Raw genomic sequence first — 13,635 nt, forward strand, 5'->3', positions numbered from 1 at the left:
TATGAAAATTTTTTATCCTGTTTCCTTAAACTGTTTTCAACATTGATAATAATGAGAGATGTGCACTCTGAGCACTAAATCATCATATTAGAATGATTTCTGAAGGATCATGAGACCTGAAGTAATGATCCTCAAAATTCAGTTTTGACATCACATAAAGAAATTACAGTTTAATATATGTGTATATTAAAATAGAAAAGAGTTAGTGTTTGTACTGGGTGAACATGAGATCTTTCAAAAACATTAAAAAAATCTTACCTACCCCAAAATTTTGAAAAGTACTGTATGCATCTCTCGGTTAAATCACAGTTGTCACAAAAATGTGAAAGCCTTTTGTGATTATTTCCCCGAAATATTTTAATTTTGCTTAAAGTTTAAATATATATATATCATATATATATATATATATATATATATATATATATATATATATATATATATATATATATATATATATGTTGTTGTTTATAAAAAAAAACATCTAGATTGCCTCAGTCCACAAATATATATACTATATAATTATTGAATTATTGAATATACACATATATTAATAGATACACATAAATTACAAAATTATTCACAATTGTTTTATAATACAGCAAATTCACCACAGGAGAAGAAAATAAAAGTTTAGCTCCCAAAAGTCCCAAGAGAGGTTGCCATGTGGCTTCAATTTTTTTTTTTTTTTTTTTTTTTGAGCAGAACTCCCCAAAATGTAACTGTTCCATTTGGATATTAAAAAGCATCTCACTTAACCATCTTCGGAAACAAGGCGCTTGTGAACTTTTCCAATTGAGGAGTATTTCTTTTTTGTATAAGTAGTAGAATAATATGTTTTTTAGGTTTATCTAAAAACTGTGGAATATTTTCACTTAAATAACAATTAATAGGTAATCATCATTGCCATTTAAGTGAAATCACTGAACTTAAATATACAAGCTTGATAAAAATGATCATTCTAGAAGAAAATTTCAAATGGCACTTAGAGGCTTTTGCATCTGAACTCTTCATATATATAGATTTAGATATAGATATTATGCAAATACTGTATATATTTACTTAAGCCAATTTTTACACGTATTTGGTGCTCGTCAAGTGACCCTGTCTGAAAGAAAAAAACACCCCGTTCGGTGTCCGAACTCAGGGGCACAGGAGACGCTATACACACTGCAATAATCATTTTAACACGCTGAGACATTAAAAATTGCTAATTTATGCAGAGAATCACACACACACATACATACCCAAGCCACTGTGATGGCTTTTGAAAACTTGAGTCTGTCTGTCTCTGGTGTAGAATGAATGAATGACACTGATGGAGAGTTTCATCATAATGAGCCTTCATTAATTCTGCTTTGCTGCTGGTCTTTTTGCTCTATGGACAGCAGCCAGTACAAGCCCTAACACCACTCATACCCTTGGGAGCACACATATACTCATTTTGTATTCTACCCTGTCCGGATTTAATGGATTTCTTATGCAGGGTAGCTTTAAATGGACAGATTTCATCTTAAAACTTATAAGGCCATTCTGGATTTCAAGCCTTTTGGCCACTGTTAACAAAGCACATAAAAAAGAAACACTAAAGCGATTAGCTTTATTGGAAATGCAAGAGACTTTATTGGAAATGCCCACTGAGATGTTAACTTTAAAAACTGTGGTCATCTTAAGAACTGACATATTAACCAGTAAACTTTAACAAAGATGGACTCAATAATGTCCACAGGGCATGTTAAACCTCCTCAGGTTCAGGACAAAAGCACCCCTCCTGGTGTGTGATATTAAGAAGAATTATTAATGAATATTTATTAGGCCAGCCTTACATTTTCTAGTGTAACCCAGTAATGTGACCTAATTAATATTCATGAGCTCAGCCTTTACTATAGTAGGATTCGAATTGCCCATAAATGTTTACACGACCATAAAGATGCTACCAACAAAAGCACACCAGACTGAAGAATGATAAACCAGCTGCTTACAGCATGGGGATCTGTGGAGACAGTTTGGAGCTGAAAACTAGACCAAAATGCATGATTGTCCCTATCAAAATGGCCATTTTAAATTCCTGGGATCCCCCGGTGGTCAGTGCCCTGGGCTTCAACCCATGTTGCTGATTTGATTAATGCAGCGCTGGCAGAGCTATAAAGCTGTTCTCAGGCCAGCGGTTTGAGACCTGATTTGGCAGTGAATTGAGATGTGGTTTGTGATGTGTGCTGGCAGGTGGTGAAGGAGAGACTGCTGGACATGCTAAACCGTGAGGAGGAGGAAGAAAGTCATGGGGAGAATGTGGTAAAAAAAACAAAACAACCACCTGCTAAGCTTCAAATAATTTATTTAGATATCAGGATCCCATCGCGTGGACTTGTGCCTTAGGCATATACAGTTCCATGAACGATGACATCTGTTTTTGTTTTTCTTTCCCTCAGAGTACATGTGATCCGGTGGTAAACCATTCCGAATCGATTAGCCACACAGTCAGTGTTCCCCTGCAGACCACCCTGGGCACCCTAGAAGAGATCGCCTGCTGAGCACTGTTCCTCTTCACACCACCAGGGGGAGCCGGGCCACTCCACTCAAATGAGGTGAAAAAAAGAAGGAAACATGTTTTTCTCAACATGTCATCATTTGGCACAAACATGAGACCTAGAATCCAAGAAGCTTCTCGAGGAAAATGTGGACCCCAAAGTTTCTCGGAAACACCATCTGTTTGTTTTGGACTCATGAAGGAAAGCAGAAGTTTGTGGACTTGTCAGGACAGTCACTTGTAAACATAAGACAAATATGAAAACACGAGCATGTGAGGAACTTTAAATGCACACAGCCTTGGTGTGTTCTCGCATTCTCTCTCTCTCTGTCTCCCCAGCCGCCATTTTGAAGTTTACTGCCAAAACACTGTAAATTATTAGCAGAGAAAATGTTGTGAAACTGTTCTAACTGTGCATGTGTCAGTTTCATGCGTTACAATACGGTTTTCTCAAACATGTCATCCTCTCTCATGTATGGAGACGATTTTGTCTTCTTGTGCTGTTCGTTTGCTATATTATGCTAGCGTCTCAGTTGGCTTTTTGATGTATCAGTGATGCATCATAAAACCGAGAGCCCCTTTCTTTCTCGCTTCCTTTTATTTTTCTATCCTTCATAGAAAAGCTGAATGGGTCACGGTACAATGGCAGTCATTATGAGCCCATTGTGGCTGCGGATGGTTCTTCTAAATGCTTTCTGGATCCCATTGGAAAATGATGAACAAAGAAAGTACAGGGAAAAAAATATATATTTTTCGTTTTTTATGGATTGTAGTGATACAACTAGCAGTTTTCATTTTGTCAAATGTAAGAAGTGTTACTTTATCATTTAAAACTGGTTTTAGAAATCTGATCCATGCTTTTAATTCAGAATTGAGAGATATATTAGCACTTTTTAGAGATTTTTGACAGCCATCATGATACCACATTTCCATAAACATATAAAGGATTTAGAGGTGTTCACTGTGATTTATTATGTGAGTTTTTATCTCATATTATAATTTCAGAGCTTTTCATCTGTTCTGTGGTTTGTAATAATGCAATTGCCATATCAGATATTTACTATGTTCCCTGTCCCACGATGTTATTTGATGGTGGATGATGGATGGTTCAAAGGTGTGAATGTGTCTGTACTGTTCTCAAACTAAATATGAGCTTCTCAGATCACTATACATCGGTTTTAATGAAACCTCAACTGACCCAGTCATTCTTCAACATGTACAGAGTTTCAGCCAAAAGTCATTAACTGAGACAAAATCATTCTCACAGAATGTGCTTTGGCTGAAAATAAAGAAAAGAGGGTCAGTTCTAGGTGACGAGAGAGAGCTTGATTGCATTTCTCAATTTAACTACCTTCAATATTCAATTTAAGAATACTGACTGGCACAAAATTCAGTCACAAAAATAATAATATTAAAAAAGGGTTTGTGTGTTGAAACTGTAGGTGAAGCTTTTAAACAAATTGCTCTGGGACACTAAGGCCCCTGCAGATGTGTTACACCATGAATTTGTTGATAAGCTTCTAAAATCTGCATATAAATAAATAAAAGGTATTTAATCTGGTTTAATAAGCCCTTTTCCAGTCATATTTGAGGTTAGAATCATGCAGAATGCAAATATCTGTCATAAATATCCAATCTAAGACATTTTTTTTGTTTCAGGATTATTAATTAATAACATTCTGGGGCAATAACGTTAAGAGTGGAAACACTTTCATTTTGCCACAGGGAATAGAATAATGAATGTGTACTCTTGGTTGTTTGTAACATGTGAGAGAGAGCTATGTGAATGTTAATACAGACACATGTTACTTAATGTGTATTGTTTTATTCTATAAAAATAGTTCTATAAGAATCATGCAGTCTGGACATTTTCCTGATTTGCTAAATATCTGTGACCGATGTAGATGTTTTTAGTTGTTTTATTTGCAATTCAGTTTGCTAATTAAACGGGCTGCAGAGGATGAACGTCTTGTCCTTATTTGCCCTAAAAATGGGATGATTTTTCCTAAATCTGTGTCAAAGACAGATCTGTGAACCTCAAAGGGTTTCAAGCACATGCAGAGGAAAAAATAACCAGACATGTACATGCAGAAACCCGTGGCCGTCCATATAAAACCGTGAACCAAGAAGTCCCTCGTAGTGTTATAACAGTAATTTTAATAGACAAATTCTTTCTTGCCATGTGCACAAACACTATGGTGTCATGTCACCTTTGGTATTTGCTCATTAGTACAAACCATCAAAGAGGTTGATGGTTGCCAATTCCAAGGTAATTGCTTCAGTACCTCAAACCTTATATGAAAACAATAAAGGCAAATGAGTTACAGCACCTGTCTTTGCACTGTCTCACTTGCATCTATATATCTGTCTGTCCATCCATCCGTAGTCTCGTTGCTCTTTTCCCTTTCGCAGATCTAGAACAAAAAGACAGTTTGATTGAAATGTTTGTATTTCATACTTGCTGTCCCTTTATCATTTCTTCTTACTCGATTAAACGGTCGCTCTTTTATCTTGTGCGTGAGCACGGATGAAGGCTATACGTGTCTATCTGGTTGCCAGAAACAAATGGTGAAATACAATTTTGACAGCATGTGATTATTTGTGTCTCAACCTAAGAAGAAAGAAATAAGCGTAGATGCAAGAAGCACAATTTCATTTAAGAAAAACAAATTCATTTTCACTGCCCTTATAAACAAAGATACACAAACAAACATCACAAAGAACAAAAGAGCTGTCTTTGAGTTCAGAGATAATGCATGAACTCAAGTGCGGGGGCTCTCCATGCCATTTACTTCTAAGAAAAACTAACTACTGCTCCAATTAACGTAAGCTTCAAAGAGTTGTCCAGAAATTGCATCACAACATTGCATAAGATGTTGTTGCTGTTCATTGTCATCACTGCAACATTAATTATTTAAATATGGTTTATAATAACAGTTTGTTTTCTGAATTATGAATAGAAATGCTACCTAGCTTTTATGGTTCTTGTTTCTGCTTTGTCAACTTTATTTGATATGGTACCGCCAAAAATAATGTAAGATGACTTAGGCCCCTCCCCCCACACTTTTTTTCATAAATTGGTCATAAATTCCATCAGACATATTTCACTATGAATTAAAACCTACTGGCAAATTGAGTTAAAAATTATTTAATTTGGATTAATAGTGTTTCTATATGACATTTCAATCAGAATATGGGCAATTAAATATTTATGTATTCTAATACATTTATTTAATTTATTTAAGTCACAGAACAAATATATACCTTTCAGATGAATCTCCTTGACTGCTATGCCTTGTCAAAACACAATGTTAAATAGAATAGCTGATTTAGTACTTTACAAAAAAAATGCACATGGTTCATAAAGGAGTAGTTCACTTTTCAAAAAACTTTTGATGATAATTTACTCACCCCCATGTCATCCAAGATGTCCATGTCTTTCTTTCTTCAGTAGAAAAGTACGGAGCCCCCCTAGTCCCACTTTGGCAAAAAATATTAATTATAACTATCTCGTGGCCTCAAGATGCTAACTCGTGGCCTCAAGATAGTAACTCGTGGCCTCAAGATACTAACTCGTGGCCTCAAGATAGTAACTTGTGGCCTCAAGATATTAACCTGTGGCCTCAAGATACTAACTCGTGGCCTCAAGATAGTAACTTGTGGCCTCAAGATGCTAACTCGTGGCCTCAAGATAGTAACTCGTGGCCTCAAGATACTAACTCGTGGCCTCAAGATAGTAACTTGTGGCCTCAAGATACTAACTCGTGGCCTCAAGATACTAACTCGTGGCCTCAAGATACTAAATCGTGGCCTCAAGATAGTAACTCGTGGCCTCAAAATACTGTCTCGTTGCCTCAAGATACTAACTCTATCTTGAGGCCACGAGTTACTATCTTGAGGCCACGAGTTACTATCTTGAGGCCACGAGATAGTATCTTGAGACCTCGAGGGTAACACACCCATCAAACTGTTAGTATGCTGCAAGATTTGACCAGATCTGACAAGATTTGAGCGAACTGAATAAAATGCCCCTTTTCTAGATCCAATCAATTCATAGAAAGGGGAAAAAAACAAGCCACATCCTCTATTTGTCTCATTCAATGGCTGTGTCCCAAATCTTGTCCAATATTAGCTTCACTTGCTTCATCTGATCGATTTTTGAAGGCAGCTTAGATGAATCCTCGCTGCCTTTGATATCCCACAATCCGGTTCATTCCATTCTGTGACAGTTGAGCTTAAAAAAGAAAGTTGGCATCTGAACGTTGCGGTTGGTGGTGTTAAAACTAATGTTTTCCACCTCTGATGTCATTTCTAACGAGAAACGGGTACTATTGGTTTATATATTTGCTTAGTTATCACCAAAGCTCGCTCTATTTTGCTGTAGATTATTAAACCATTGCACTGCCTCAGAAGTCTGTCCGAAATCAGTTTCATGAGGTGCATACATGCACAAACACTGCCTACAAAGTCATTGCCTGATAAGGCAACAAGTCAGCTGCCTAAGTTTTCAGACTCAGCCATTATTACGTTTCACTCTGAAAATACGTCACAACACAAAGTAAAGTCAGTCAAAACTTCTGGTTCACGTGGACTGCTCTTCACACTGAAAATGATTTCAGGTGTGAGGCTGACACGATATTCTGATGCTTGATTACAGAAAATTTTAGTTTAAGGTCACATTTATTCACATAATGTATTTCCAGTTCCGAACAGCTTATCTGGTAGAAAATGCTTTCATTGTAATATAGAGCTTTAGCCATCACTCCCTTTCCATCACAAAAGTAAAAGAGAGATTTTATCCATTATTTCCCCGCCAAAATATCAGGAATATTCAATACGTTTGTAAATCACAGGCAGGCAGCCGTTATGTTGAGGAAAAGTCATGTGCAATCATTTGTGGCTCTTGTTTACTGCCTCCGAGAGACTGCTGGCTAATTGAATAGCGTATACCCTGATGATAAGGGTGCTGAACTGAAAACATAAGGCCTGGGGAAATCAGTGGCATTTAAACCGTGACTCAATAACTAATGATGAACATGACATTGGTGTCAGCCATTTGGACCCACAGTAATGCTCATTTCTGTCGGCGGACAAATAATAATCTCAGTATGAGGCATTTACAGCAATTCTATAAACCTGTTATCCCAGGAGTTAATTGTGCAGGGTGAGGTAGACAATTTCAGAGAGGCTAGCAATAGCAAGCTAGCTTTGAAAGCGTTAGATGATGAGGCTTCAGAGCGCTCTTCAAATTCACGCCTCGTTCAAAACACATGAACTGCAAAGCGCCACGAGATAAGAGACCGTTAAATTATCTCATGTCTCAGAGCACATAACATTACAGTAATAATAAACTTAAACAACTTACAGGCCTCTAGTTGTACCACTTGAGTGCTGTAGATTTATTTTGCCGTGAACACAGCATAAGGCTGTTTTTGTGGTGCTCAGTGACTGTCTACAACTCTGCATTTAGCCTAACGAAACGCGCAGATGACATGTGATGTCTACACGAGCAGGGTGCGTGGGGGTATGCAAAGACCTATGTTTACAATGGATTTAGGGGTGTGTCCCTGGTCAAGACAATCTCCTGAACTCCAAACTGAATGTCATAATGGGAAAGAAAAGTGATTTAAGCAATTTTGAGCGTGACATGGTTGTTGGTACCAGACGGACCGGTCTGAGTATTTCACAATCTGCTCAGTTACTGGGGTTTTTACGCACAACCATTTCTAGGGTTTACAAAGAATGGTGTGAAAAGGGGAAAAACATCCAGTATGAGGCAGTCCTGTGGGCGAAAATGCCTTGTTGATGTTAGAGGTCAGAGGAGAATGGGCCAACTGATTCAAGCTGATAGAAGAGAAACTTTGACTGAAATAACCACTCGTTACAACCGAGGTATGCAGCAAAGCATTTGTGAAGCCACAACATGCACAACCTTGAGGTGGATGGGCTACAACAGCAGAAGACCCCACCGGGTACCACTCATCTCAACTACAAATAGGAAAAAGAGACTACAATTTGCAAGAGCTCACCAAAATTGGACAGTTTAAGACTGGAAAAAATGTTGCCTGGTCTGATGAGTCTCGATTTCTGTTGAGACATTCAGATGGTCGAGTCAGAATTTGGCATCAGCAGAATGAGAACATGGATCCATTATGCCTTGTTACCACTGTGCAGGCTGGTGGTGGTAGTGCATTGTCATACCTCGGGACCTGCCTGCAACAGTCCCTTCAGATGATAGGATGTTGTCACGGTTTCAAGGCACCCTTTTAATACATCCAGGTCGCGTGCTCTTCATTCGGGCTGATGATGCACAGGCTGTCGCCGGATCAACATAATTGCTGTGAGCTAATACTTGATTTCAGACACCTGTCACGCCTGAGGTGTTCCCCATAGCATCAATGACGTGTTGTCTTGTTCCCTGTTCTCAGGGAACATAGGTTACAGTTGTAATATAATACTTTTTTTTTCGTGTCCAAAAAACCTGTAGTCATTTTTTGTAAGGGGTGTCATGTCTGTTTCATGTCATTTTGTAGCGCAATCGAATGCACACAGATTCTGTCAATAGAATTTAACTTGTATTTACTCAGACCTTTATAATTGTCAGAGAAATTGTGTTCCCCATACTATTGAAAGAACATAACAGCCAATTGCTCTGTGATGTTGACAGTCTGTCTGGAACGTTTAAGTCCTCAAATCTGTGCTCCTTTTGAAATTTGATGACATAAAGCCAATCTGTAGTAGAAAACACGTGACATGAATAAGCCCCCTGAGGCTGAATACAACATGTATATGCAGGGAAGAGATGTTCTGCAGGAGGTAATTTATCCAAATCCTTCAAAGATGACACAAAGCTTTTAGTTTCCTTCACATCCAACACATAATAGCCTACTAATCCAGCTAAGAGTGTTTAAAAATATATATATAGTAAATACATGTTTTTAATGCGGATGGTAAGCCAGCCGATGTTATATATGCACTGTAGCAAATTCAGAAAACATTACATTTACATTTAATAATTTAGCAGATGCTTTTATCCCAAGTGACTTACAAATGAGGAGAGCAATAGAAGCAATCAAACCAACAATATGGAAACAATTTGCAAATGTCATGACCAGTCTCAGCTAGACATGAGAACGACAGCAATATGCAGATATGTTTCTTTGCTGAGGAGCCAAAACTGAGCCTAGGCGGTCAATGCGGTACAGCGGAATTGGCAGGCAGACGTAACGTCTCCATTCCCTATTTAGGGAACGATGGTTACATACAGAAGTACTGTGAGGGTTGTCCTTCCTCTCTCTGCCTCTCTTCTTTCCCCAGCAATGGGTCTTTATCGATCCACGTTTCCAAACAAAATCATTCTGAAATCAGAATTTCAGAATAAAAAAAAAATACTAATTACTAGAGACTAAAATTTGGACACCTTCTAGGCTTTCTGTTGAGATTGCAATTATTTGTTTTTAATTGTTATTTCATTTTATTGTAAATATTCTGCTAAGATTTTATATTTCAATACAATTCCGGCAGAAATGCAGTTTGCCATCCTTCTGATTTGAATGTGCTTTTATCAATTTTGAAAGAAGTGTTAGCATTCGCAAAATGTGCTGCAAATAAATAGTGTTTTGCAGAATGACACAAGTGTTCATGGATTTTGAAAAACATAGTCATTAAATGCATTTTGTTAAAAAAAGCAATGAAAATGATTCGTAGTTTGGTCTGTACGACAATGAAAATGTGTGAAGAGTTTTGAACTAGTTTATTTTAGTAAAAGTCATTTATTGTCGTGTAGTTCAATGAAAAATGTTTTTTTATGAATGTAAACTGTAGGGAGTTGGTCAGCTGATTTATCTGAAAGACTGTTAACATGTAAAGCCACTTACTGTATCATCAAGAAAGAAATGTGTAATGAAATAAATTGTATGAACAAAAGATGAACAATGAATATATTTAACAAAACTACTAAATGAATACCACGAATGATCAAGGAATTAAGTGCACATAAGATACAAGCGATTATGTTAAGTGCACATAAGACACATAAGATACAAGCGATTATGCTAATTTTGTGGCTATGGAAGAGTTTTGTTATCTTACGGAAAGATAAACTGTTGTTTCTCTGAAAACTGGTAAGGTGAAGAGCCTTATTATACATCAAACTAATAAACAAAATATTATTTGTTATTCACTATATAGCATCAGCTACATCTACTGTAATTGTGAAAATCATATAATGATAATATGCAACAATGCTAAGGTTGCTGGAAAGAGGTTTGGGAAAGTGATATTATTTATGTTCCACGTGGTCGAGTAAGCAGATGGCGGTGACGTCTTCTACTGGTTGTGCTGGGTAACAATGCAAAAGGAGCCGGAATCCGATGCAACAACCTTGGACACAAAGCTCTATGGGATGCTGATCTCCTAGAGCACCATAGGGCCCTTAAATATGGAACATGCAGATGAGGCCCTGAAGTAGGTGAAGAAGGTCCTTAACAATCGGGAACATGCAGATAATTGTACCTTGAAGTGAAGATCCGCTCTCCTGAGCTTAACCTTGTTGCAAAAGTCTCTGTGTGCTAGAGACTTGGTCAATCCGCATTTGTCCTCTCTGGCATGGAGACTTGGAGCATGCGTCTTTTAACTGTCATACTGGACGACAACTTTGAACGTAGTGTTTGTCAATGTCTCTAGACTTCTCACAGACTGGAGGCTCAGAACGTGGTCTATTGCGCCTCACAAGCTTTAGACCCAGATCATGGATTCTGTTGTCTCTCTGGACAAACCAGAGGCTCAGAACAGTGCAGTGTATCTGTTGCTGCCTTCTCTGTAACAGGCCAGATGTTCAGAAATGTTGATCTGTTTCTGTCTTACCTTTGCAGGCCAGCGACTCAGAACAAGAATGTATTTGTTAATGTCTCTCCCCTTCCAGGACTGACACCCAGACCTGTTTCAGCTTATCCCCTTACTGGACAGACTCAGAATGACACACCTGTTACGTCTCAACTTTGAAGACTCCGAACAAGGAGTGTCTGTTGAAAGGGTACCTTTATCCCTTTGCGATGCAGTTCACCAATTCTCCAATCCAGAGCTGTGGTTGGCTGCTGGCATCAGAGGGGGGACACACAGTGTGGCCCACCCTTCTTTTCCCTGAACCTCATTTGCATAAAACACACAGTTGGAAGTCTTTAAGTGTCTTTAAAGGTTTACCAATGCATTTCTCACTTTCCAAACCACCACCAGAATAGCTTTGACAATGTTATAAACAAATAGAGACCAAACAGGATGAAAAAAGATTGAACTCTCATGCATTCATACAATAACAACTGAATTTGAGTTAGATAGCTGTCACTGAGAATACTTATTTTTCTAAATAAGTATGAAATGTTTGTGTGTAGTTTGCTTCAGTTTTATAGTTCACCCAAAAATGAACATTCTGTCAGTATTTACTCACCCTCATGTTGTTCCAACCCCATAAGACCTTCGTTCATCTTCGGAACACAAATTAAGATATTTTGGATTAAATCTGAGAGCTGGATCACTCCTCCATACTAGTCCATAGGTTTCTTCAGGGATTGAAACTTTAAAAAGTTATTAAAGACATCGTTAAAATAGTCCAAGTGACTTCAGTGGCTCAATCTTAAGTCTATCAAGTGACGAGAGTGCTTTTTGTGCACAAAAACAAACAAAAAATAACAACTTTATTTCAACTAATCATTTTCTTCTCTTTGGGCCTCTAGTCAGTTAACGTAGTGTGATAGCCTAGGGGTACATCACACGTAGGCTCACTATTGGCCGACACTGGTCATGTGCGTGATGCGTGTGACGTGCAACAACAGAATCTTAAGCTAATATACTAGTGAACTGACTCGAGGCCCACAGAGAAGGAAAAGAATAATTGAGCACAAAAAGTATTCTTGTCGTTTGATAAACTTAAGATTGAGCCATTGTAGTCACTTGGACTATTTTAACAATGTCTTTAATAACTTTTCGAGACTGGCAAGTTTCAATCCCTCAAGAAGCCTTTTTCCAGTTCAATCAACTTAAAATTTTAAGACAACCAGGTTAAACCAACAATATTTTTTTACAGTATATGGACTAGTATGGAGGAGTGATCCAGCTCTCAGATTTAATTAAAAATATCTTAATTTGTGTTCCGAAGATGAACGAAGGTCTTACGGGGTTGGAACAACATGAGGGTAGGTAAATACTGACAGAATTTTCATTTTTGGGTGAACTAACCCTTTAAAGTTTGAGAACATAGATTTGGATTGATCATTGTGGTCTCTCTTTGTTTCATCCACTGCTGCTGCATCCAAAGGTCCTATGGATTTTTTTATGGCCACATAAAAAGTCACACAGTCACAGGCCAAACCCTTAGGAAGTAATCTCTAGATGGTTCAAGGACAGAAACTGCATGAGGACCAATGAGAATTTTCTGTCCCGTCCTGTCCTGTCCTGTCCGGTCTCCTTCTTTCCCTCTAAGAGGTGTCTGGCTGTTGTCCTGGCATTATCTGATGGTTTTTACACATGGTCACTTCATGTGTTTTCTGTGATCGGATAGCTATCCAATTGTGAAAAGACAGGAGAAAATGCCCCCCTAAACGCATTTGAGACGGATTTGAATCCGATTGCTCAAACCACTTCAGGAGGTGGTCTGGGCCGCATTCCAGATGAAACTGCACAAGTGTAAATGTGGTTGTTGAAACCACATGTAAATTTTACTACTCCCAAAAATGCTAAAAAAATAAACGCGTGAGAGCATGTTATAAGCTATATGTCATGTTATTTTAGTCAGATATGACGACGCTACTGCGACATGCATGATCACCTCAGATGAGAAGCTGAGAGCCTATCAAGCCAACACGCCACAATCTATTGCAAATCAAAGTGAAAGTAAGTCACAGACGCTTAACACTACCATCTTCATTAAAAGTAAAGAAACGAAATGATCTTACCAGGGCTGTTGCCGCGCTCTCTTATTGCTGTCTTTGCTGATTTTGAAATTAGCTGATGATCAATAAAATTCGCTCATATCTGTTGCTTTCGGTGATGTGCACTTTATTCAATCTGTATATAGTAAGGGAATTGAAGATCGGATTTAATATCCGTTTTGCAAA

General features: G+C 37.9%; 1 protein-coding gene across 4 annotated transcripts in view; it reads left to right on the top strand.

Annotated features, from left to right (window-relative positions):
* The window catches only part of asic2 (acid sensing ion channel subunit 2), a 345,693-nt gene extending 341,208 nt beyond the window's left edge, over window positions 1-4,485 (top strand). For all 4 annotated transcript variants that reach the window (XM_089128699.1, XM_039686364.2, XM_039686365.2 and 1 more), the window contains 2 exons: window positions 2,221-2,289; window positions 2,427-4,485. In XM_089128699.1, coding sequence (XP_088984825.1) covers window positions 2,221-2,289; window positions 2,427-2,528 — 171 coding nt within the window. In that variant the 3' untranslated portion in view covers window positions 2,529-4,485. The remainder of the gene's footprint in view (window positions 1-2,220; window positions 2,290-2,426) is intronic.
* The last annotated feature ends 9,150 nt before the right edge of the window (window positions 4,486-13,635 follow it).

The sequence above is a fragment of the Pimephales promelas genome, chromosome 3 (genome assembly GCF_988280905.1).
Source record: "Pimephales promelas chromosome 3, fPimPro1.hap1.1, whole genome shotgun sequence".
NCBI lineage: Eukaryota > Metazoa > Chordata > Actinopteri > Cypriniformes > Leuciscidae > Pimephales > Pimephales promelas.